At 50.7% G+C, this 24,542-nt stretch overlaps 1 protein-coding gene across 2 annotated transcripts in view; it reads left to right on the forward strand.

The window, feature by feature from the left end:
* The window catches only part of PRR14 (proline rich 14), a 738,062-nt gene that overhangs the window by 578,016 nt on the left and 135,504 nt on the right, over positions 1–24,542 (forward strand). For both annotated transcript variants that reach the window (XM_069651623.1, XM_069651624.1), the window contains exons 7-8: positions 564–729; positions 839–954. In XM_069651623.1, coding sequence (XP_069507724.1) covers positions 564–729; positions 839–954 — 282 coding nt within the window. The remainder of the gene's footprint in view (positions 1–563; positions 730–838; positions 955–24,542) is intronic.

Below are 24,542 nucleotides of genomic sequence, written 5' to 3' on the forward strand. Positions count from 1 at the left end.
ATAGTATATTTTTAATTGTGTTGCCCATGTTGTGCCTCAGCTGCCAAGAGTGGTCGGGGCAGTATGTTGGGGAAAACACAAGAGCTTGAGATGACTGGGACGCCTGGGAGATCCTCGGGTTACCTCTTCTGAGGCCTACATCAGAGTGGGTGTTGTTGCCCGACCCCTAGTGTAACTCTGGTACCATCAGTTACCCTCAAAAATGGGAATTCATTACAGTTAATTGTTTATATTTCATTTCTTGATGGGCATGGTTTGTGTCGATTTTTGTGTAGCGTTTCTGATACTTTTATAGCCATTTAGCATTGAAAATGATGTTGGGGAAATGGGCTTATTTCTTCCCTCGCGCGTGTGTGTGTGTGTGCGCGTGTGCGCGTGTGCGTGCATGCGCGTGTGTATGTGTATAGTTTCCCCTTTATACCCTTTTTGCCATTTATTCTATTCGTCACAACTAGACCTCGCCTTTAGTGCCAGTTAGTAAAATATTGTCTGTCCCACCCTTTCTGCCCCATGTCTTATTGCCTGCCCAAGTTATTGACAGTCTTCCTTTTGACAATTTGCAGGCCTTTTTCTCCATACCAGGAAAACTCGTCTGACAGGGCGAGTCTTATCCACTGTGCTCTAGGCCCCATACAACGGACAAAGACATCCTCTCGTTCCAAGAAGCGGCAGAATGTTCGGAAAAGGATTGGGTCCGAGGAGACCTCGCTATCTGACTCAGAACTTAAGGTAGGGTAAGCTGCCTGAATATCCCATCTGAAGCATGGAGCAATCTGGAAATGGTTGACGAGCCACATAATGGGCATTTTCATTCAACTGGTCTGGCTTTCTTTCACAGAACATGGAATGCTCACAAGATGGAATTGCTGGTAAAGTCTCCCGTTTCAGGATTCGCAAAACACCAGCCAAGCCTGCAGCCAACCTCACTCCAATGGGGTTGCCGAAACCCATCAGGTGAGTCGCATTCCTCACTTACCTTTCATCGGTCGGTCCTGCCATAATTAGTCTGGCAAATTGTTTTTAATTCACACCTGTGGTTCCCAAAACTGGTAAAATAATGTAATCCTTATCTCACTGCTTTAAGAATGGAAAAAGCAGTCATACTTAATATTACGTACTTACCTTCTGTAAAATCAAGGCAGCTTAAGAACATCCCACATTCACTTTTCAGATTCTGCACTGTGTACTCTGCAGTATGAACCCCATATTCACGGTGCCAAATGGGTATTATTCCTTGCAGATTGAGAACATTAAAAAGTAACTTACTGAATTGTTAGACCAGGATTGTGGCAATAGGGTTGTTAAAGCTTCAGTAATTATTCTCTCCTCACCCTCTTTATTTTAACCCTTATAGATAGGAGCACCTCTTATTTTGCAGTGCAAATCTATTAAAGATTGGCATGCTTTGCATCATCTGATGGCTTGGTCCTGAATAGGCGATTTTTCTGTTTTAAAAAGTAAGCTTCAGTCAAGGTGTGACATCAAAGAGACTGCCCTGCATATCAACACCATATTCCTATTATTTCTTTCCATTACTGCTTTGGTGAGACGACATGTTGAAGAAAGGATACATTGACGGAGAAAGACACCCATCAAGAGACTATTAACGTTTTCAAGGTTACTTGTAATTCCAAGGCAGGTTGTGTGATTGACTGTCGAAAAAATTGATTGATTTACTAGGATATTGATGAATATTTTTCAAGATATGAAGAAAACTTTATTTCTATTGGATTGTGTCCTCCCATGGATTCCTCATCTCACATCTATCCTTATCCTGCTTTGCAATATTGGAAAATGTATCGACAGCAGAGGTCGCTGTGCGGCATAGATTCGATGTCCCTCGACTGGTTCCCACGCCCGGACATGGCAGCAATGATAGTATTTATAGCACGCACTGCACTCGTTGACTGTTCAGTTTTTCGGCCTGCACAGCACGCTCTCAGAACGGTTTGACTCGCCTCAGTGAATCTCTCCACCAACGTCTTTTCAGTAAATCTTCACGATGTGTATGCTTCAAGAGATGTGCGGATTGTGATTCAAATATTTCGATCACTGATCCGCACAGGATTTGACTCTAGTGCCTCGGTGAAGAACATCAGGTTGAGTGTCACTGTCAATTGATGACCAGCAAGGCCTTGAAGGAGAGAAGATCGAAGCTTACCCTACATCAGTCGGTCTCAGTCTTCCACACCTTCGAAGAAGTCTTCCGAAGGTAGAAGCTACACCGGAGGAAAGTCTCCGGAAAGACCCAACAAAGACCTACGTCCCGTCCCCTTCCCTCCATACTTTTGGGGACATTCTGTCCTTCGGGGCGGGACCAGAGCACTTTGGGCAGCATAAAAATATTTGCAGCCTTTTTTTTTTTACACTGGGCCACCGTTAGTGGATGTAGCCCTGCCTTCCTGAGCCTCACCCAGCAGACTGCCCTTCAGTCCTTTTCTCCATGCGGTTGGACGCACTTGCATTGTTGAGATTTTTGTTTTCCTGCTCCGGTTCTGCGGTCATCTTCATCTCCGTCTATGCCGGAGCAACAGGGTTTTGTGTCCTGTTCTTGCGAGCGTCGGTTCGCGAGAGCGGATCCTCATTCTCTTTGTCTGGAGTGTTTAGGGCCGGATCATCGGTGGGGTTCTTGTCTTTACTGCGATTCTATCCGTTCGGGCACTTCTGCGTCGGCTCGTCCGGTGGGAGGCCGTGTTCCACCGGTTACCTACACCTCACCTTCAGCAGTTCATCGATGAGAAGGGGAGCTGCCCGGGAAGTTCTTTACTATTTAGGGCACCCCGGCCAGGCAGCTCCTTCCCGGGGTCGTCTGGTGCTGGGATGGGCCTCAAGGGCTCTAGTCTTACCAGGATTCGCACTGTGGTATCCCAATAGGGATCTAATCTGGCTACCGTAGTAGTCTCTGAGGTTCCCCTTCCTGGGGCAAAGTGTTCCGGGGTAACTCCTGAGGTTCCCCAGTCAGGGGCTAAACGTACCAGGATTTTTCCTGAGGAGGTTCCCCAGAAAGGGGCTAAGAGTACTGAGGTAATTCCCAAGGTTCCCCAAATAGGGGCTAAAGAAGACCAGCAGGACTGGGCACCCCCACCCTGGTGTCCTTGACACCGGACATCGTCCTGGGTTCCCCTCTAACGTGCTAATCTCCATTCTGGTCTTGCAGAGGGAGCAAAGAAGGCAGGCAGGCAAAAGTCCAAGGTCTTTCAGTACCGGCTCTGCTGGGGTTCCCTCACAGTGAGTGATTTTGAGTCTCCTAAAAATCCTGTCATAGCAATGGTGTCACATAGGCGGGTGACGCAGGTTTCTTCAGAGTGCAACAAAATAGCAGCTCAGCCTTCACTGCCTGCAGCATCCGTTTTGTCGGGCTCGTCCAACTAAGCCAGCTTACCGAGTTCGTCTGGAGGACTGGGAATGGTCGCTGGGCCTTGATTTTCACTGCCCGACCTGGATAACAAAGATCCTTTTTGGCCATCCATTGACTGGGGCTCAAGCTTTCCTCTTCCGCTAACCATCTTGCTTCTTCCAACATCGGCTCCTCTGTATTATGTTGATGTAGTCAGGGGTGGGCCATCTTGGCAGCTGACTTGAATGGAGTCGTGGGGCTGCGGTCGGTCTGATCGGCCTCTGCCACACTTCAGCTTTAGGGCTTCCTCAGAGGACGCTTCCTTTTGCAAATCTCATGCACTCAGAGCTAATGAAGGCATATTTTAAGTATCTCCAAGGATTTGTAACCTGCACTGTCTCAGAATGCGCCGTAATTGCCTCCTCCACTTCCAACAGGGCCTCCTCCTCTACTGCCTCCGGTGCAGTCAACTCCTGTTGTACAGCCACCAGAGCAAAAAGTGCCTGATCCACCTTGCGCTTTGTATCAGCTTTCAGTTCCCGCCAACAAGGACGAGGGACACATGGATCAAGACAATGAGGATCCGCCCCTTTCTATGAGGGCTTTCCGTGAAGGAGTGCTGGATTTGATGGCGTTGTTAGAAATTCCAACTCCTGAACCCCCAGCTTCGCAGAATGGAGCTCTCTCGGTGGGCCCCTCATGTTAAAATCACAAGAGCACTCGGGTCTTTCTACAAAAGGGCCTGCTCGCAGAAGCCCGAGAAATTTGGAAGAAACCTCATACAGGGCATCACATTAACAGGAAAATGTATGCTTCTCCAGCATGGGGTCTGGCATGGATTAACATGCTCATGATTATTCCCCGTCGTCAGGCTGGGAATCCTCGGTAAATAAAAAATCTGTATCAGTTTAATTTCTGATCTGTCTTTCTTGATAGTAACCAATCACTGATCTCTGGGTCATACTGCCCCAGCCAATGACTGCCCTCTCCCTAAGCCCCGCCTCCGGCAGCCATCCTCAGATTTTTACCGCACGCTCAGGTGTTGGGAGTCCTCGTGTTTATCTCTCAAGTTTTTTACTGCGTTTTCACGGTTTTTCAGAATTTCTCATTTTTTCAGTTTAATCGAGCCTCAAGCTCCACCGTTTCTACTTCCGTTTCGGAATTCTTCTATGCCCCTCAAGGGTGAAGTTTTCGTCGAGTTTACACTTCTTGGAGGATTACGGAAGATTTGCGGCCTAGCTCAACAGACATGGCCCAGGACAAAGGGAGCTCGAAGCCCGGATCCATGCTGTTCAGGAACTGCCCTTGGATGCAGATTATATAACGTTTTCAAGGAGGACGAGCATTCGCAATGTCTCTACTGCCTCCATGGGGACAAGACGCACGTGGAGAAGGACTGTGCGTTCTGCAAGAACCTTTTGGAACGGACCAAACAAGATTGTCGTTCCCGCCTCGCCACCTGGCTGGAGAAGGGCACAGTAAGTGAGAAGGCGAAGAAGTCTGAGCGGGCTTCTAAGTCCTTCGAGGGCGCCCCGGCGATGGGGGGCCCAACAGAAGGCCAAGCACCGCGAGTCTGCGGGCTCCAGGAGCGCCGAAAGGTCGGGCTCTTCGGTTGCCAAGCAGGGCGCTACATCCCCAGCACGTTCGACCACGAGCCAGTGCTCTGGTTCGGGGAAGAGGAAGTCCGGGAACCCGGGTAGTCTGCTGGAGCGGACCCGGTCGATCTCGAAGGGGGGGTGAGGCGTTGACCCTCCCCCCAAGGCGAAGGCCCAGGACGCACCTAAGGTGGTGAGGGCCTTGATCCACCCGGCTGAGACTCTACCAAAGTGATCGCTCCGACCCTGGCGGAGCCGGCTGAGACTACGCCAATGGAAACGGCCTCTAGGCCCAGAGTGTCCCTGCCGCCGTGGAGGGAATCCTCTTTCCAGCCCATCGCGAAGACCCCCGTGAAGCCCCCGGCTGAAAAAGAGGGGGAGGGTGGGGGCTATTACAGACTCGGAATCAGCCTCTGAGGAAGAACTGGTGGAGACTGCGAAAGGCCTCAACGAGAGGTTCATAAACCTCAACGAGAGGTTCGAGCCCAGGGGACGGTCCCTGCTGACGTGATCGAACATAGCAATGACGACGACGACGAACAGGGCCCAGTGGAGCGGCCATCACGTCCGTTGCACCAATTGCCCGAGCCCCAGGATAGCTCGGCGGCCATTTTGTTGGCAATCCAATCCACGCACCCCGACGGAGGAGCCAGAACCAGGCCCGTCGGGAAGCCCTCCGAACAAGCGGAAGAGAGTCCACCCCGCTCCGCCCTTCGTGCCTGCGAGACCGGTGGACCCCTCATCCCCCTCGCCGGGAGAGGATACGGGGACGGACGATGATGGCGGCGATGACACAGCAGGCATCCCGTCGTCACCCCCCTCCCCCAGCCCCACCCCCCGCGGGCGTCCCCAGCCGACGAGGTTGGCTCTTACCACGCCATAACCAGGGCATCCGAGCACTTCCAGCTCTGTCCTGAAGAACAGAAAAAGGAGGGGTTTCTGTACCAACGACGAGAGGCTAAGAGGAAGACGGTCCTCGCGGTGCCTTTACTCGACGACATCTGGGACGAGGGGCTTGCTGTCCTAAAGAACCCTGCCACGACACCCGCCAAGAGGCAGAGGTACGAGAAGAAGTACCGAGTCCCCGATGCCGCCCCCTTGTGCCTCAGGGCCCAGCCCACGCCGGACTCGGTCGTCTCGGCAGCGGCTAAGAAGAAGGGAGCGGGCGCGGCGGCTTCCACTTCCCCGCCGGACAGCGAGGGTAAGAAGTTTGACTCTATGGGACCACGAGTCATCTCGTCGGCGGCGACGACAATTAAGGCGGCCAATGCCTTAGTGATCGTGGCCCGCTACGACAGGGAGCTCTGGTTCAAGATAGCTCCCCTTCTAGATTTCCTGCCTGATGACAAAAGGGCAGAGGCCCTAGAAATTCTGCAGGAGGGTGAGGTGGCATCGGATCACGCCATTACGGTGGCAACAGACATTGCTGATACCGGATTTCGCCAACTGGGCAACAGAGTTTGCCTCTGACGACGAGGATGGCTCAAGGCGACAGACTTTCGCCAGGATGTCCATACCAGAGTGTTGGACATGCCGTTCGACGGCAACAACCTTTTTGGTAAGGCGGTGGATGAGTCTCTACAGGCCATCAAGACCGACTCGGAGACGGCCTGGGCCCTTGGGGTACTTCAGCAGCGACGGCCCTTTCGGAGCCCTGGAGGCAGACAGGGTGCCTCCAAAGGATCCAGCGGTGGCTCCTCCACCTACCGCCAGGCGGCCCACTCCTCTTCCCAGGAGGCCTACAGAGGTTCCGGCCTTGCCGCCGTCGTCACCAAGGAGGCCAAGGCGGCAAGGCCGCTTCCAAGCAAGACTGACCCGGCCGGGTTGTCGGGCCCCCACAGAAGCACCCCAGTGGGAGGCCGGCTGACGAAGTTCGTCAGGGTGTGGGAGTCCATCCCCACCGATCGTTGGGTGTTGGACCCCCTGGCCAACGGGCACTCGCTGGAATTCCTAAAGAAGTGCCCTCGCATTCCTCCAGTGGCCAGGAAGGAGAATCCCGTCCCTCAGCTGCTGTTGGAAGTAAAGGCGATGCTCGAAGGTGCCATCGAGCTCGTCCCCAGGAGGCTCCGGGGCTCCGGAGTATACGCAAGGTACTTCCTTGTCAGAAAGAAGACCGGCGGTTGGCGCCCCATCCTAGACCTGCGTCGGTTAAACAAATACATCAAGGTGCAGAAATTCAGGATGGTCACCCTCCAGCACATGCCGGGACAGCTGGAGGAAGGCGACTTCCTATCGTCTTTGGACCTGGAGGATGCCTACTTCCAGATCCCCATTCTAAAAAGGCACAGGAAGTTCCTCAGGTTCGTGGTTCAAGGACGCCACTACCAATTAAAAGTCCTACCGTTCGGATTAAAGTCGGCACCCAGGGTTTTCACCCGCCTGCAGGGGATCCACGTCTACCCCTACCTGGACGACTGGCTAATCCGGGCAAGGTCACGGGAACTCGCTGTCGATCATACGGCGAGGACCGTCCGGTTGCTCACGGAGCTGGGGTTCTCCATCAACTATCCCAAATCCCACCTGGTTCCATCGCAAGTAGCACTGTTTTTGGGGCAAAGCTTGATACCGTGGAGCAATTGGCCTCCCCTTCAGAGGAGAGGACCAAGACCATCCTGGGCAAGGTGCGGCGCCTGTTAGCCACGGACGTGGCCAGAGTGAGGTCCATCAAGTCCCTTCTCGGGTTGATGTCCTCATGCATCTACCTTGTGCCCCAAGGCAGACTTCGGATGCGTCCGCTACAGGAGTTCGACGCCTGCTGGTTTCAGGCAAGGGGCTGCTTCGAGGACAGGATCCCCCTCGACAAGGAGTTCCGTCGGCCGATCCTATGGTGGGGCACCCGGGCTCACCTCACGATGGGCAGACTTTCAAACCCCAGGGTTTCAGGAGACGGTGACTACGGACGCCTCTCTGGAGGGTTGGGGGGCCCACACCGGAGATCTCCACGCAAGAGGCCTTAGGCTCACGGAGGAGAGGTCTCTTCGCATCAACATCTTGGAGCTCCGTGCAGTGTTCTGGGCGCTCAAGTCATTCACCCGTCCCTCAAGGACAAAGTGGTGAGGATCTTCACCGACAACACCACCACGATGTTCTACATACGGAAGCAGGGGGGCACCAGATCCCCAGTCCTATCCAAGGAGGCCCAGGATCTGTGGCACTGGGCCGTCGCCCAGGGGATGTTTCTGGTTCCCTTCCACCTGGAAGGAATAAAAAACACCATCACCGACTTATTCAGCAGGGAGCTGCACTCATGCCACGAGTGGGAACCGCGCCAGGATCAAGTGGATCGACTCTTCCAACGATGGGGCAAACCCCAGATCGACATGTTCGTGACGGTGACGAACTCCAAGTGCCAGAGGTTCGCCAGCATGTTCCCACAGCCGAGGAGCATGGGCGATGCTTTCTCGTTCTCTTGGGACGGCCTATTTTTATACGCGTTCCCTCCGTTGCTGTTGCTGCTCCGCCTCATCAACCAGCTCAAGAAGTCCAGGTGCAGGATGATCCTCGTTGCACCGGCGTGGCCGAGGGAGGTCTGGTTCCTGGACCTTCTGGACTTGTCAACGTCCCCGCCAGTCAGGCTGCCGGCTGACACGGATCTTCTCTCCACAGAAGGAGGTGCCATTCTCCACCACGACCCACAGTCTCTGAACGTGCAGGCCTGGCTCCTGCAGCACTAGAGTTTGGAGGGTACGATATCCCGGCTGATTGTAGAGGTGTTCTTGAAATGGCCAGGGCGTCCTAAACTCTCAAGTGTTACGGTCATAAATGGAAGAGGTTCTCTGTCTGGTGCCGTGCACAGAAGATTAACCCTCTGCGAATTACGGCCCCTCAAGTGCTGCCGTACCTACTGTCGCTGGCCAAAGCTGGACTGGCTCACACCTCCATAAAAATACATCTGGCTGCCATCTCCCGATATACTAGGACGACGGGACGAGCGTCCTTGTGGTCTCATCGCCTGGTGAAGGAATTTATGAAGGGACTATTCTGATCATTCCCGCCGGTGAAGGCTCCTGCCCCGGCGTGGGAGCTTAATGTGGTGCTTACCAAGCTCATGGGGGCCCCATTCGAGCCTATGCATTCGGCGCCTTTGAAGTGCCTGTCATGGAAGACAGCGTTCCTCGTGGCCATCACCTTTGCACGACGAGTGGGAGAGATTCAGGCCCTCTCTTGCAAGCCTCCATACTTGACTTTTCATGACACGAGGGTGGTGCTGAGGACGCACCCCTCCTTCATGCCCATGGTGCCGTCGGACTTCCACCTCAACGAGCCCTTGGTGTTACCAGTTTTCTTTCCGTCGCCTTTGACGCCGGCCGAGAGGACTTTGCACTCGCTGGATCTAGCTAGAGCACTGAATTTATACGTGGACCGCACAAAGAGTTTTCGGAAAACGTCACAACTGTTTGTGAACTTTGGGTTTGTGAATCAAGGGAAGGCTCTCTCTAAGACTTCCATTTCCAGATGGCTCTCCGGCTGCATCATGCATTGCCACCGGTTGGCAAACCGACCACTGCCCGGCCGTCAGAGAGCCCATTCGACCAGAGCGATCGCTGCTACCACGGCGTTCCTGTCTGGTGTGCCCCTGCTGGATATCTGCAGGGCTGCTACGTGGAGGTCGACGCACACCTTCATGAGATTCTACTGCGTCGATCGGGACTCCAGGAAGGAGTCCAGGGTCGGCCAAGCAGTGCTGCGCAACCTGTTCGCTTACGTGAGCCTGGTGAGGAGGTAAGAGATGCTTAATGTTGAGTTGTTGTATTGCTTAATTTTGAGCCTGTTGCCACCTCCCGTGGTTGTGCATGTGTATACTGCTATGTATTCTTTTATTCATGAGCATGTGAATCCATGCCAGACCCCATGCTGGAGAAGGAACAAGTTACTTACCTGTAACTGTTGTTCTCCAGAATGGGTCTGGCATGGATTCACATGCGAACCCTCCCACCTACCCCTCTGCGGCTCTTCACTTGGTCATACTGCCACTTGGTGTGCTACCAAATCTGAGGATGGCTGCCGGAGGCGGGGCTTAGGGAGAGGGCAGTCATTGGCTGGGGCAGTATGACCCAGAGATCAGTGATTGGTTACTACCAAGAAAGACAGATCAGAAACGAAACTGATAGTGGTTTTTTCTTTACCGAGGATTCCCAGCCTGACGACGGGGAATATTCATGAGCATGTGAATCCATGCCAGACCCATGCTGGAGAACAACAGTTACAGGTAAGTAAATTGTTCCTTGTTACAAACTCCAGTCATCTGAAGAAGTTTACTTGGTTTCTCCGCCCCTCCAATTCCTTCGTCTACAGTAGTAGTAGCAGCAGTGGCTACGCTTCAGTCTAAGCCTTCTTACACTACCGCTTTGCAGGTATTGTCCGAAGAAGGCAAGATCATCCAGGGTATTGGGAGGAAAAGTTTTTGCTAATGTAAGGCTTCAGCTATGCCAGGCAAACCGAAGTAATATATGCTCCGCTACCCTCAGGTTGAAGGGAGTATCTGAATTTCAGGACTGTATTCCTCAAGACAAGTTAGAGGACTTAAAGCAGGATCTTTCTGATGCCAGGAGCTCTGGATCTGCTGGATGCAGCGGGCAATCATGTGGATAAATCAGCCCGAGGCTCATTATTGGAATTGGTTTCCCGCCATGCTACATACTTTTCAAGGGAGGTCCAAGAAAAGATGCTTGACCTACCCTTTGAGGGCAAAGAACTTTTCCATTCCTCCACGGATGAGGAGCTCAATAAAACAAAAGCAACTACGCTAACTGCAAAGTCTTTGTCCGTTTTAGCAAAACCTGCTCCTTCCAACCGGACCTATCCTTGAAAATAAGACACCCAATAAAGATCTTTTTTGGGTTTCAGAGGGTTTCGGGACCGGAAGTCGCATCAACCAGATCGTTCTTCCCGTGGGACTCTGTGCAAGAAACAAAGGCAAGGCTGCTGTTTAGTCTCCCTGTCCTCAGCCTCCTCTTTTGCCACAGGTGCCCTGGCCACCAATAAGTCAGCAAAATTGTAATTTTCATCGGGCCCTCATGTCCCCGGTGGGAGGACAGATTTCTTATCTGGAAGCGTGGAGGACCATTACTGACGACTGGTTGGATTTGTCTGTCGCCCGTGCAGGTTTATCCTACCCCTTCCAAACGCCCACCCTCCTCACCAGACAGGCTCTGAGTCGAGGTGCAGAAGCTCCTGGACCTCAGGGCGGTAGAGCGTGTCCCTCCTTCGCAACAAGGGTAGGGCTTTTATTCCCTTCTGTTCAGTGCCCAAACCCAACTAGGCTGGCCTATGCACTATCCTAGACCTATCCAATTTCAACCTTTACCTTCCCCCAAGAAAAATTCAAGATGATCACGCCTATCCAGATCAGATCCTCCCTTCTAAAGGACGATTGGCTCAGTGTGGTAGATCTCCAACATGCATACATATATATTCCAATTTGGCCTCAACACCGCAAGTTCCTTCATTGCTCAATAGGAACAGAATATTTTCAGTACTGAGTCCTAAACTTTGGTCTCCCCCTCCCAGCCCCCACCCCTTGGGTCTTTACGAAAATGATGTTGGTTATTGCAGCGTTCCTCAGACTCCAGGGAATCCACGTCTATCCATATTTAGACTGGTTACTTTGGCGTCATTGTCCGCAGACTGCCGCAAACAATCTTCAGCTCCCCCTCAAACTACTGTATGACTCTCAGGACCTGAATTTCTTAGGTTTTCGCTGGGCTACCATCAAAGCCAAGATTTTTCTGACAGAGGACAGGAATACAGATTTGTCAGTCACTTGCCGTCAGTTTCTTGATTCATCCCACAGGTCGGCCTGGTGGTTTCAAAGGCTTCTGCGCCTGATGGCCTAATGTGTTCTGGCTCTTCCTCCGGCGAGGCTAAATATGAGATGCACTTAACTAGTGCTAAAGAGCAACTGGTCCCAGGCTTCAGACCCAGACTCACAATTGATTGCAATTCCCCCTTATGGTTACAGACCTCCAGTGGTGGTCGGATCCTTCCAACCTCTCAGTGGGAGCCTCCTTTCTGGAGCCCTTGCCTCAAGTCACAATAATGACAGACTCCTCCCTTCTGGGCTGGTGGGCTATGTTGAATCATCTGGAGGTTTTCGATATATGGACAGGAGGTCTCGTATCAATTACCTCAAGCTCTTGGCAATTCTTTAGCCTTGAAAGGTTTTCTGCCTTACATCTTTGGCAAGGTAGTGAGAGTACACACACACACACACACAATTTGGTGGGTATGTTCTATGTGAACAAACAGGTAGGAACCAGTGCTCTGCCACTTGTGGACCTGGCCATTCAGATATAGGAATGGGCGGTGCAGAACACTATCTGGCTGCATTGGATTCTCTCAGTCGTCAGTCTGTGTCAGTCAAGTTTTTGACCTTTGAGTTGACTCCGGAGATCAGTGTCTCTACAGTGCACGCCCACTCAACTGACTGGGCACAATCTCCTTGGACATGTTAAGAATACGAAGACTTATTTTACAGTCACAGTATTTGTTCATATATTTACAGTATCACTGGCAATTCTGAATGAAGCAGGCAAAGGGTTATGTGGTGCCTGAATACTGATTTTCAACTGGTAACTGAAAACAACGCTACACTCCTACCATATTTCTTCCGATCTTGAATCTTCAGTCTCTGACAGAAGTTAGTGGCCTACTTGTTTCACTTATTAAGAGAGAAAACGAAACCCGGACCTTTCTGCTTGAAGTCGTTTATGAAAGACAGTTTAGAATGTCGGAGGAGAGTCCAACAAGCTGCCTCAGCCTGTCAGTGTTCATGTGCTCCACCTCGGTTTGGGAAGGACTCCTGTTCCTGCAAGGCTGATTAAGGCAAATCAATAACTTTTCACTTCAAACTCTTCCCAAATACATCTGTTTATTTGAAAAAGAACCCCTACTAATCACAAAAACCCCTCCTTGCCTGTTGACAGACCTGAAACGTATTCAGTACAAGGCCTCCAAGCTCCAAAGGGTATCCACGCACATTTGGTGTGAGGGAAAGCAGCAGCTGTTGGTTTTCAAAAATGTCCCATGGGAAACAATTGCCAAAGCGGCTACATGGGCTTCACCTTCACCTTTGCCTTTCTGTAAGCACTGTTCCCGGGCTGGTGCCCAATTTGGGTAAGCAGTGTTTAACCTTTTTCTGTAAGTAAATTTCCATCCACCTGTTGCCTGAATCAGTGCTTGGGTATCTCCCAAAATTATGGAGGCAAGGGGTCTGGACGTAAGAGTATAACAAAGTTACTCACCGTAGTGACTGTTTTACTCGTAATCCATAATCCCCTCTCCTCCGTTGGCCCGCCCGCCTTCCCCTCTAAAAATGTTACTTTAATTTCTTATTCGTCCTTCGACCTTAGCGATAGAAAAGGACTGAAGGGCAATGCTCTGGGTAGGGCTCGGGAAGGTGGGGCTACAACCATGCGCGTTGGCCCCACGTAAATTTAAAAGGAACATCATGTTTTTGTTGCTTCAAAAAGTGCTCCCGTCCCGACGGACGGAATGTCCCCAAAAATATGGAGGAAAGACTTTGGACTAGGAGTAAGATAGTCGCTACAGTGAGCAACTTTGTTAATCCGAACGCTCAAGATCCAGAGTGATGCCCGTCACTCTTCGTAAGCTAAGAAGTGGAAGAAACAACGCAATCGTCCCTAGACCTCGACTAGCATCGGGTACATTTTCCTGATAAAACTGCTTCTATGGCCGAAATGGGAAAAGTTAAGAGAAAAGAGCATGGCAGTCTTTTTGAAGGTGGCGCCTCCTGATCCCTCAAAAGAGCCAAAAAGGCTGTTGAGCCCACTGCCTCCTCAAGACCAGCAAGGAATCCAGCAAGGCTTTGACCCGCGCAATGTAAGGAAGGCATGGTATCAAGAGTAAGACCGACGCAAGTGACCACAGTTCAAGGGAGTTTGTTAAACTTCAAAAGGGGTTGAAAAATGCCTATCTAATCCTAAATCTACAGAGGGGAGCAAACTACGACCATAAAATAATAACTCAGTCCAAGTGGTGTCTTGTCAAATGAAAAAAGGGCATATACTAATAAATTGCCAGCCCTCATCTCTAAATACAATTAATGTGGCCAACAATGTTACGAAAAAGAAAGTGTTTCAGCATGGGATAAGGCGGTTGACTCGAGCGTAGCACAGTCTCTGGCGCTTCTAGCACAAGGATACAGTTCAATCATTAGCATCAGGGCCTTCTGAACCCAAGTCTTTGTCTTTCAAAGTCTTTGTTCCGAAGGGCTCATGTGACAAAAACACAAGTGAAAGGGTTGGGAAACAACAATTCGATACAGAGCTTCACCCTTACTGCTCATTTAAAGCATTAGCACATCAAAGTGGAAACAAGCAGAGAAACAAACACCTCGATGTCAAAAACAAAAATCATTTTATGAATAGTTTTTGATGTTTTTCTGTAGTTTAGCCATAACACTGAACATCATTCATTACAAGAAACATAAGGAACAACAGTTTGCATCATAAAACAAAACGACGACAAGCTAGTATTCTTGTTCAACATTCTATACGGTGGACATCATACAAAGGCTGCTGTTGCTCCCCCGAGGTGGGGACGACAGTGGTCAAAAACAGATAAACAAGTGAAAGAGCAAGTCACTAATACATGCGTTAGCATTCAACAGTCAAAGTTGGTAACACTGTGCTTGGAAGGAGATTGTGTCTACACCCGGTGTTTCGGCCCCGTATTGGCCTCGAGACATCTGGAAAACTTCACCTGGAGGGGGCCGCAATCAGAGAAGCCCACTAGGATCCGCACAACTAGCGACAGGGGCAAAGGAACGTGCAAGACACTCTCTTAATCCCCTCCCCCCCCCGGACAGGGCCCCCACTCAGCAGGCGGGTAAAGGATTTACCGTCACACGGCATAAGGTGGAGGACAAGACTCCTCCTCATTCCGCAACCCCAAGGTGTTGTGCTTCACCCCTGTAGTCTTTCCATACAAAACGTGGGGCACCAGCAAAAGCTGAGCAGACTGCCGCACAGGAACGCCTGCTGCCCGCACATGGCCCCAATCCCATGTAGGGCCAGGCACAAACTCCTCAGGGCCATCTAGCCCCATCCTAATCACCCTGCCCTCCGGCAGACGTGCCATTGCTATACCGCCTCTTGGGGCCCCTGGCTGCAGGGCTGAAGGACAGAGGGCCACGCAGGGGACACCTCGGTGAGGGGCCTCCCAGGTGGCAACAGGCACCATTTCATAAGTGGGGACCAAGAAGCTTTCCCTCCTCAGTCTAACGCACCCACTGGTCTGTAAGCCTGCCATTAAACTCAAGAGGGCGGCGCTCCCTCACGGAGCTCGGTCCCGCGACGACGGGCCTCATAGACCCAGCTAACACCAGGAGGAGGGTCAGGCACATCGTGCCGTGCCGGCATGTAAAAAGGAACTCACGCCCCAACACCAGTAGAGCTTCCAGCCTCCGCTTCACCCAGCCAGCCTAGGAGATCCAGCCGGAACAAGGCGGAGATTGACATCTAAATGCAGCTACAGACCATCCTGGCAGAGATGCGAATTATTGGGCAAAGGACCCAAGAAACAAACAATACGGTGCTGGACATTAAGAGGGACCTGCAAGAAGTCCAAACCCGCCTTACTGTGCAGGCAGAACGCATCACAGACAACGAACAGCAGATTAGTGCGCTGGCGGGCAACTATACAACAAAGGAAACAGACCTTGACAGAGTTATAAGGGAGGTCCAGAGACTCGGCGAGAAAATAGATGACCAAGAAAATCTATCCCGCCGGAACCTCCGGGTGGTGGGTTTACCAGAAAACACTGAAGGTGCGGCTCTCGAGACATACATACGTGGCTTCCTATGAGACACCCTCAAGATTGAGAAGCCACAAGACCTTATAATCGAGAGGATACACAGGGCAGCTATACCCAAACCACACCATATCAGCGACCACAGATCGTGACCATGCGCCTCCTCAATTTTCAGCATAAGATGCTGATCCTTAAAGCATATAGGGTGGCAGGCCCCATAAAAGTAGGGTCAGCCGACATTTGCATCTACGAGCACTATTAGCTGGTCTCCAGGCGCTGCAAACAATTCAACCCGATATTCGAATACATGAAAGACTCTAAACTCAGCCATTTTCCAAATCGCGCACAGGCTTGATAATACATTTCTGGATCCTGTTGACGGACGCTCCTATCACATGCCCTACAATTAAGCCAAGCAGATTTGAGCTGCACGCTACTACAGCCGTCCCCGACAAGGAAAGGACGGCCGCTGCCTCGTTTGGCTCTCTTGGCGGCAAGAAGCACCCGGTGTCGGGTGTGGCATGCAGTGTCTTTCCCTCACCTCCTGTCTTGGCACACGTGCCAATTGGTGGTGGTGTGCTGCAGGTTAGGCCTTCCCAATGTTTGAAATGTATGGTTTGGTTGAAAGTTGGTAAAGACTCACGGAGTCATTTTGAGTTGCTTGCTCCCAGGGTATATCAATGACGTCATCGCAGCACAGCCACCACACACTGCCACAGGTTAAGACGAGATCCAAGGACAGACAACAGATCGATAAATACTCACTACGATACTATGGCACTTGCCATTAACCTTCTGACACTAAACATCCAAGGCTTGCGTCACCCCATCAAGCGCAGGAGAATGTTCCATAACTGTAGGGACCTCCAGGGAGACATAATTTTCCTCCAAGAAACTCACCTGCGGAGCACTAATTCGGCAAAGCTCCAGCGGGGCTGGGTGGCACAGCGATCCACTCCCCTTATTATGGCAAAAGGGGGGTATCCATATTCGTCCACAAGCGGGTCCCTTTCCAGGTCAGGCACACAGTAGCTGACAAGGAGGGGTAGATTCATACTCGCCCAAGGCCTCGTATACCATCATGCCGTTACGCCCACGTCTGACACTCCGCAGTTCTTCACGAAGATGTTTGCGACCTGTGCACAGTACTTGGGGAACCTCACGAATATAGGGGGTGACCTCAACCTCACCCTTGACCCTCTCCTTGAACGCTGAGGCGACACCGCAGGAAGTGGCAGCCCACTCAAGAAACTGAATGCTCTTCAGACAATAACACGCAACCTCTGCCTGATTGACCTATGGAGAGACATACACTGCCAAACACAGGACTTTACGTTCTACTCACACCCATACAACACTTGCTCCCGGCTGGACTACTGGCTAATCCCCGCAAACTCATGCTACCTTTTGGATGATTGTAGGACCCTCCCTACCACTCTCAGATCATGCCCCAGTCTGCCTACGAATCACCCTCCCCGACACACAACGCCAGCCTCCACCGTGGAGACTTAACCTGCGCATGCTCCACTACCCCGGCCTAGTGGAACAACTTGTAATAGACACTCAGCGGTTCTGGGAAGCCAATCTATCTCAGGACTACTCTGCCCATAGATGTTGGGACGCTTACAAAGCTTACAGGAGGGGCCAATGTATATCGTGCTGGGCGCACAAACGTAAAGCGTGGGGGGAGGAAGCTTTCCGCCTAAAGGAGGAACTAGGGAAAGTTGATAAAGCCCACACAAAAAAAGGGCATAAACTCCTCAAGCCCACACTTAACAGATTCTACACCAGAATTGCCCAGCTTTCGGCGGATAGGGCCCAAAAATCATACACCAGTTGTCCTCAGTCATTTTATTTAGAAAGCGACAAGAACCTCAGGTCTATGGCCCTGGCCCTGAAGCAGAGGCAAGCAGCACAAACCATAATCTCCATTCAAGACAAAGCAGGGAAACAACTGCATGGGGACGCTCAGATAAATGCCAGATTCCAAGAATTCTATGAAGAATTATACACGGACTCCGGCCCTCCCCCACCCCCCGCCCCTGGCCCCCTCCCTCGCCCCCCAGCCCAAAAAAATTGAAGGCTTCCTGGACTCTGTACAGAGCCCTAAAATCCCTACAGATCATGAATAAGTCCTAGGGGCCCAAATCACTGCCGCAGAAATATCTAACACTATGACAGCATTGTTCGTGGGCAAAGCCACGGGACCCAACGGAGATGGTCGAGGACATAGCACCCCAGCTAGAGGAAGTATTTGAGGCAATTTCCCTAGGCCACTTGCCCCAATCTATGCTCACTGCTAATATTAGTCTTTCACAAGGTGGGGATGGACCCAGCACTATGAGTCTCATATAGGCCCATCTCCCTTATAAACGCGGACGTGAAGATTCTCTCGAAGTGTCTGGCGAAACGCATAGAAAACAGCCTCCCTAGCATCATCCACAAAGACCAAACGGGCTTTGTATGGAATAGACACTCAATCGACAATATTAGAAGACTGCTAGATCTAGTAGCGGGCATTAGGGACCCGGAAGCCCTACTGGCAATCAATGCCAAAAAGGCCTTCGATAAGGTACAATGGGAGTTCATATTCAAAGTATTGCCACACTACGGGTTCCCCCACCTCGTCCCACTCCAAGCTGCTATATACGGGCCCTACAGCTGCCATAGTAACCAATGGCAATACCTCCCCCGCTTTCGAACTACAGTCGGGTATGCGCTAAGGGTGCCCACTGTCCCCACTACTCTATGCTCTCTCCATATAACCAATTGCAATTAAGCTCCGAGCTGATGGGGATGGGCGGGCATCGTGCAAGGCGGGGAGGAACACTGTGTGTCCCTTTACGCTGACGGATTGCTACTCTACATTAGCATCGGCCCCACAGCTCTCCCATACATTCGAGCACTCCTAATAGAGATAGGCCCAATGGCGGGTTATATAATTAATTGGAGCAAGTCAGAGCTTATGCAGCTCCGGTCAATGTCCCGTGGGACCCGGGGGGGCGGAGGGGGTACCCCTTTCTCTCTACAAATGCACCACATCAAGTACCTCTGTATTCTTGTTAGCGCCTCGCTGAGCGCCCACAGGGACCTGAACTATCCTCAGAAAATATCAGCCTTTTACCAGGATCTCAAGAGGTGGGACATCCTAAACCTTTCCCTGACTGGGCGGATTAACGTGCTAAAAGTGAACTCTTTCCCTAAACTCAAGTACATCACAATGATGCTCCCGGTAGGCCAGTCAGCCTCACACCTGTAGAAGTTGGATGAAGCAATCTCCAAGTTCATTTGGAGAGGGAAGAAGGTGAGGATTCCGATTCCAGCCCTACAAGCCGCTAAGGCGAATGAGAGACTCGCTGCCTCGTCCCTTAAAGCATATTATCAAGCGGCGCAAGTGTGCTGGGCGAAGTGTTGGCTTGACGCAATGGAGGTCGAGTTGATGGAGCGTCTGAACCCAATCAAAACCATGGCCACACCTCCAAAGAAGCTCCCGCCCGAAATACGGAAACACCCCATACTCTGGGCCCATACTCACCCAGCGGCATAGACTCAGGGCAGCACAAGCGATCCAAACTAAGCATGCATCACCTTGGTCCAGCATTCGGGCGGTATTAACCTACGGGCTGACAGGCCGAACACATCCTAGGCAGGACCTGGAATGGGCCAATATAAGAATAATGGACATCATGGAGGGGGCGACAATGCAGAAGTTCCAAGATTCTCGCGCGAAACTCGGCCTGGGGCTGGGAAACTGGCTCTCATACAACACTATCAGCCTCACGATACGGCGCCATACCGCACAACCCCCCGATCCTTGGGCCCCCGCTCCCTGCGAGACAGAGATGGAACGACATCTCAACTCCTTCCCACACCTCTGCACATTCTACCAAATGGCAATCCCGAACAATCAGGGACGGAATCCTACACTCGCACACAACTGGTCTGAAGACCTGGGGGTCCAAATGGAGATTTTGGACATCCTAGATTACTCCACCATACCCTTAACTTCCACCAACCTCAGAAACGGAGAGATCCAATTTAAAATTGTGCAGCGGCTTTACTTCAGCCCCTTTACTTTGCATCGGATGGGGATCACCCAAACAAACAAATGTTGGAGAGATTGCGGTGCCCTAGGCACAATGGGTCGTATTCTCTGGCAATGCCCAAAGATCTCCCAATATTGTAGGGACGTGCAAAAGCAGATGGGCGATATTGGTTGGGCTAATGTCACATTCACAACCGGGGTAATGCGGGGGGGGGCCTGACTCTTGGCATGATGAGCTCACCCGGAAACTCATAGGCCTAATATTGTTCACGGCAAGGAAACTCCTGATAATTCACTGAAAAGCCAAAGTTCCCCCATCCGCTGCCGAGTGAACCTCACTCCTTGCTAAAATCTGCAAGATGGAAAGCGCAGCCTTAGCACGGCAACAGCCCCAAAATCCCTTAAGAGCAAGAGCTGATAGACCCATATACATAGGCTAAGGGAAGGTAAGAGTACCTAGTGCTCCAACTATGGTGGAATGACCCACACTATTACACAGTATCAGAACGGATTATGGCTGGGACTCGGGATGCTTAACCACACAAGCGCTGAACCTTTATTACCTCAAGGGAGCAACTCATAGTTATGAAGGGTTCAGGGGGGATTGGGTGTTACAGTTGGGCATGGATGGGATAGGCTACATGCCAGGGAGGTCCGGGGGGGGAGGGAGATGCTGCTATCGAGGTAATGTGCTTAAAGATTTCTTGCTTCTCCTATAGATGCACTGTTTTCGCGTAACGTTGTTATATTGTCTTAGGTGCGCTTCCTCATCTGCAATTTTAATCAGACTGCCTGTAGCCTGACTCATAAATGCCAATAAAAAGAATTTACAAAAAAAATAAGTTATTTTCCTCTTTCAAACGTTCACAAGTATTTAATTTCTTAGGCGATTCACTATTCAGCCCGGATCCCACTCAGCTGGGCTCAGATCCCTTTAACCCAATTAATCTCCCTCAGCCGGGTTCGGATCAATTTCACATGACAATTCTTAACACAAGCTTGCTTTAACAAGAAGCTCTTAGCTGATTCCCATCAGCAAGGCTCGGACCAACTTCATCTACTTTCTTTATATTCTTACAATCGAATACTTTGGAATGTGCCCGGGTTTTGATTGACCCGTGGCAGTACCACTTCGATTTCACTATTACTTTTCTTGTAACATTTGCCACCTTTCAGTTGGATACCTAACAGACTTTTGAATGAGCACCCACATGGTGCCGGACTAGTGTCTACGGTATCGTATCGTATCTTGGCTTCAAAGTTCAATCAGTCATCTGCTGTTTCATTATGTTTGCGTCACTTGCCACATATGCTTCATACACTGCTCTCTTCAGTTTTCACTATACAATGTTGCTGCTTGCAACCTTGGCTTCAACATCAGTCTCCCCAACTCACCGGCTGTTCTGACTTCATTGGCGCTGCTTTGTTGTAGGAGCCAAGGACAGTATCATGGCGGTAAACAATTCTCCCTGCCTTGACTATGGACACAGGAGAGCCCCTGGTACCTCTGACGCACAATGCAGGTTTCTTCATCTTTGATTCGGTTCTCAGGTTGTTTCTTCTTGAAGGTTCATGAAAGTATGAAAGTAACAGCCTTTCACTGAAAAGGTCAAGGCCATTGCCCTCCTTGCAACCCTTAAACTGCCACCTTGGAACTGCTGCTCCCTCGCGTGCTTTGCCTTGCTCAGAGTGTGCTTTCATGTGTGTGTAATGATCAGTAATTGCGTGACCCTGCCCGACCATTGTATTGCTACATGTCAGGTATACGGCTCTGGTATTAGTCTGTTTTATCTCAGTGAGCTGTCTGTGAGAAAGTGTTTGTGTCGAAAAAGGTGGGGGGTTGAATTCCTAAGTATCCTACCTGGTAGAATGGGGGTAAAGGTGTTACAGGCAAGGGGATACCATGCCTCGCCATCCGGTGTCCCACTTACACTCCCCGAGGGCCCCTCGCCCAGGTGATCCTCCTGCACTGCCTCCCCCCTCCCCACAGGAACTGGTTCCAACAGCGATGGTCGTGTCCTGGCCACCTGGATGACAGATCCCTGAGTACTAGAGGGTGAGACACGTTCAGGTTTTTCCCAGCACGCAATAAATAGCCCGAGTCTCAAGGTGTCTGGGATGTTGACTTGCGTAGTATCGACAGTATCAAACACAGAGACTTGATCGAAGCAGACATTTTCTGTGACTTCCTCCTCAAAGTAGTCGAAGGGACATCGACCTCTGAGACAATTTCAAGTTTCAAAACCAAATTAAAACTCATTTCTTCTGATATTTTGAGTCCATCTTCGAGGAAGATGATGTAATCTTTGGGTATGAACATTTTGTGACTCGCAATGTTCCAGAAGAGTTGGTCTCGAACTATTCCCAGTTTGAAAACCTAGCCACGTGTCTAAAAGAAGCCAGTGGATACCGCTTATGAGGTGGAATTTGATATAGCAGACCTGTACTCTTGTTAAGATTGATTTCTAGAATCTGGCCTGTGGACAGATTTTAACCCTAGTCATAGTGAACTGGGGAACTCTTAGAGGTTAGCCAAACCCAATCAAGGTAAGTGTGGTGAGTGGTCACGGCTTAGTCTGTAGAGAAAGTGAGTGGGATCAGGGGTCCACAAGGAGTCGACTCAGTGAAGCACACAATAATTCAACTTAGACAGGTAAGAACAAAATAAACCTCTATTATATACCCAAAAGTCACAAAGCTTCTTCTTAGGAGAGGGGACAGATGTTGGAGGAGTTCTTGTGGTGGTGGGAATGTTCCAATAAGTTACAGGTATGTAAAATATTATTCCCATCTTTCAGATACAAGCGTTTCGGTCCGACTATCATAAAACAATGGAATAACAAAAGTTTATTCAAAGGTTTATTTTAAGGAGAACAAGAGTCTAAATTTCCCAGGTGACCTAGGTATGTTGACTGAGGGTCGCTGGATCCAGTAGAACAATGCCCAGGGTCTGCGGTTGCAATGATTCTTCCGGTCGGTTCCAGGAACCGAGTGCAAAGAAGAAATGCAGAATTCACCAATGCAGACCTCTTCAAGCCACTTCGCCAGAAGGTGGAAGGCAGTTCCAGCGATGGCTACGGTGCACAGGCCAAAGCAGGCATCTTTCCAGTTGCGGTTAAAGACCACCTTCCAGAGCGTGATCCCTTATGCTGGGAAGCTGAAACTTGGCAGGATGGTGACTTGTGGCATGAGCTGGCGGCCACTGAAGTTCTGCCGACCATAGCCCACTAGAGAACTGGTGAGTCCACTGGATGGTCCAGGGACACTTCCGAAGGGTCCGGACGGCAGAATCCTCCAATGTGTCGAAACTGGTTGGTCCCATAAATCCAAGGGTTGAATGAAGATCAGATCGTCTAGCAGGGCTTCACAGGGACGAACACCCAAATGAATGCCAGACCTCTTCAGGAGTCGTCCACAGGACTTAAGATGGCTGTTCGTCTACACAGGATACTTGGCTACAACGCAGATATGAAGAAATGGCTGCAGCAGTCATCTTCTTCTAAATCCTGGCTTAAAGCAAGTCCAAGCCCACCAACGGAAAGGATCTGCAGCATTCAAGCTACCTGCAGTGGTCCAATCAGGGACCACTGTGAGTTTCAATCATACCACACACCCAGACTCCCTGGCACCACAGATGTGGAGTGGGACCGGACAGTTCCACCTACTTCCTAGCCCACACACAAAGGCGTACTACTAGCCCTCAAAAGCAGCTTTCCCGGGCAAGTGACCTTCTATGGGATTTCCTGTCATGAGCAGGCAGGAGAGAAGGCCAAATAACAGTATGGCAAAAAGGACAAGCTTGTGGCATGCACATTTTAGGGCACTAGCCACATTTGGTAGCCCTACGCGGTAAACGTGAATGTGCACACTAAACTAATGAAAAATGGTACAGTTGGTACAGTTGTATTTGCTGCTACCCGCTTGACTTTATGCACAGATAAAAGTAACCAAAAATCCCCTGTGTAAAAGATCCCCTGTGTAAAAAATCCCCTGTGTAAAAGACTAGGGCGATACAAAAGTATTCCCACTGCACTCGATTTTGAGATGCTGTGTGCACTGTTAAAATGTTAGCCAAAAAAGTACAAAGACAAAAGGGGAACAGTTTCCCCATGGCAGAATGAGCAAACGGCCATGGCAGTAAAGCTCAAGGCTTCACTTGCTTGTAAAAATTCCAGACCGGTTAAAAAACAAAAGCAAAATATTTGGAGGGATCCATAGAATATGGAGAGAAAGTTGCCTAAAGAGAGCTTTCCTAACAACTCTCCCCCTAAAGCGGCCTATAGAATCGTCCTGAATAAGGTGTTTATTTGGGTTGGGGACAGCCTGCTAAGGATATTATCAAGGATTATGGTTTATTTTACTTATATTTTAGATAGTTTTCACCCAGGCGTACCCATGTGAGTGTGTTTTTCAAGGACCCTCCAGTGCCTTGTTTGTTTAGTTTAAAAAAACTTGACCCCCCTTGCCCCCAGGCCCACCTGCGGTTTCGTTCCCCGACCCTGTCCTTAGTTTCCTTTCCCCTTCCGCCCCCCTCCCCTGATAGGCTAGATTGCTACACTTAACGGTCCCTCCCAGGGCAGCCCTCTGCCCGTGCAGCCCCTGCAGCTAAGGACCCCAAGGTAAAGGGCGGCTCCTACAGAAGCGGCTTCATATCGTGTCTGCAGGTGTCGGCAGGGAAAGCCAGTGGCCAGCCGTCAACTAGCAGCGACTAATAAGGTAGGAGTGGCTTGGGTGGGAGTAGAGCAATCACTCTACTCTGGGAACCCCTTCCACATAGCAAACCTACCTACA

The sequence above is a fragment of the Ambystoma mexicanum genome, chromosome 3p (genome assembly GCF_040938575.1).
Source record: "Ambystoma mexicanum isolate Mex_15411 chromosome 3p, UKY_AmexF1_1, whole genome shotgun sequence".
NCBI lineage: Eukaryota > Metazoa > Chordata > Amphibia > Caudata > Ambystomatidae > Ambystoma > Ambystoma mexicanum.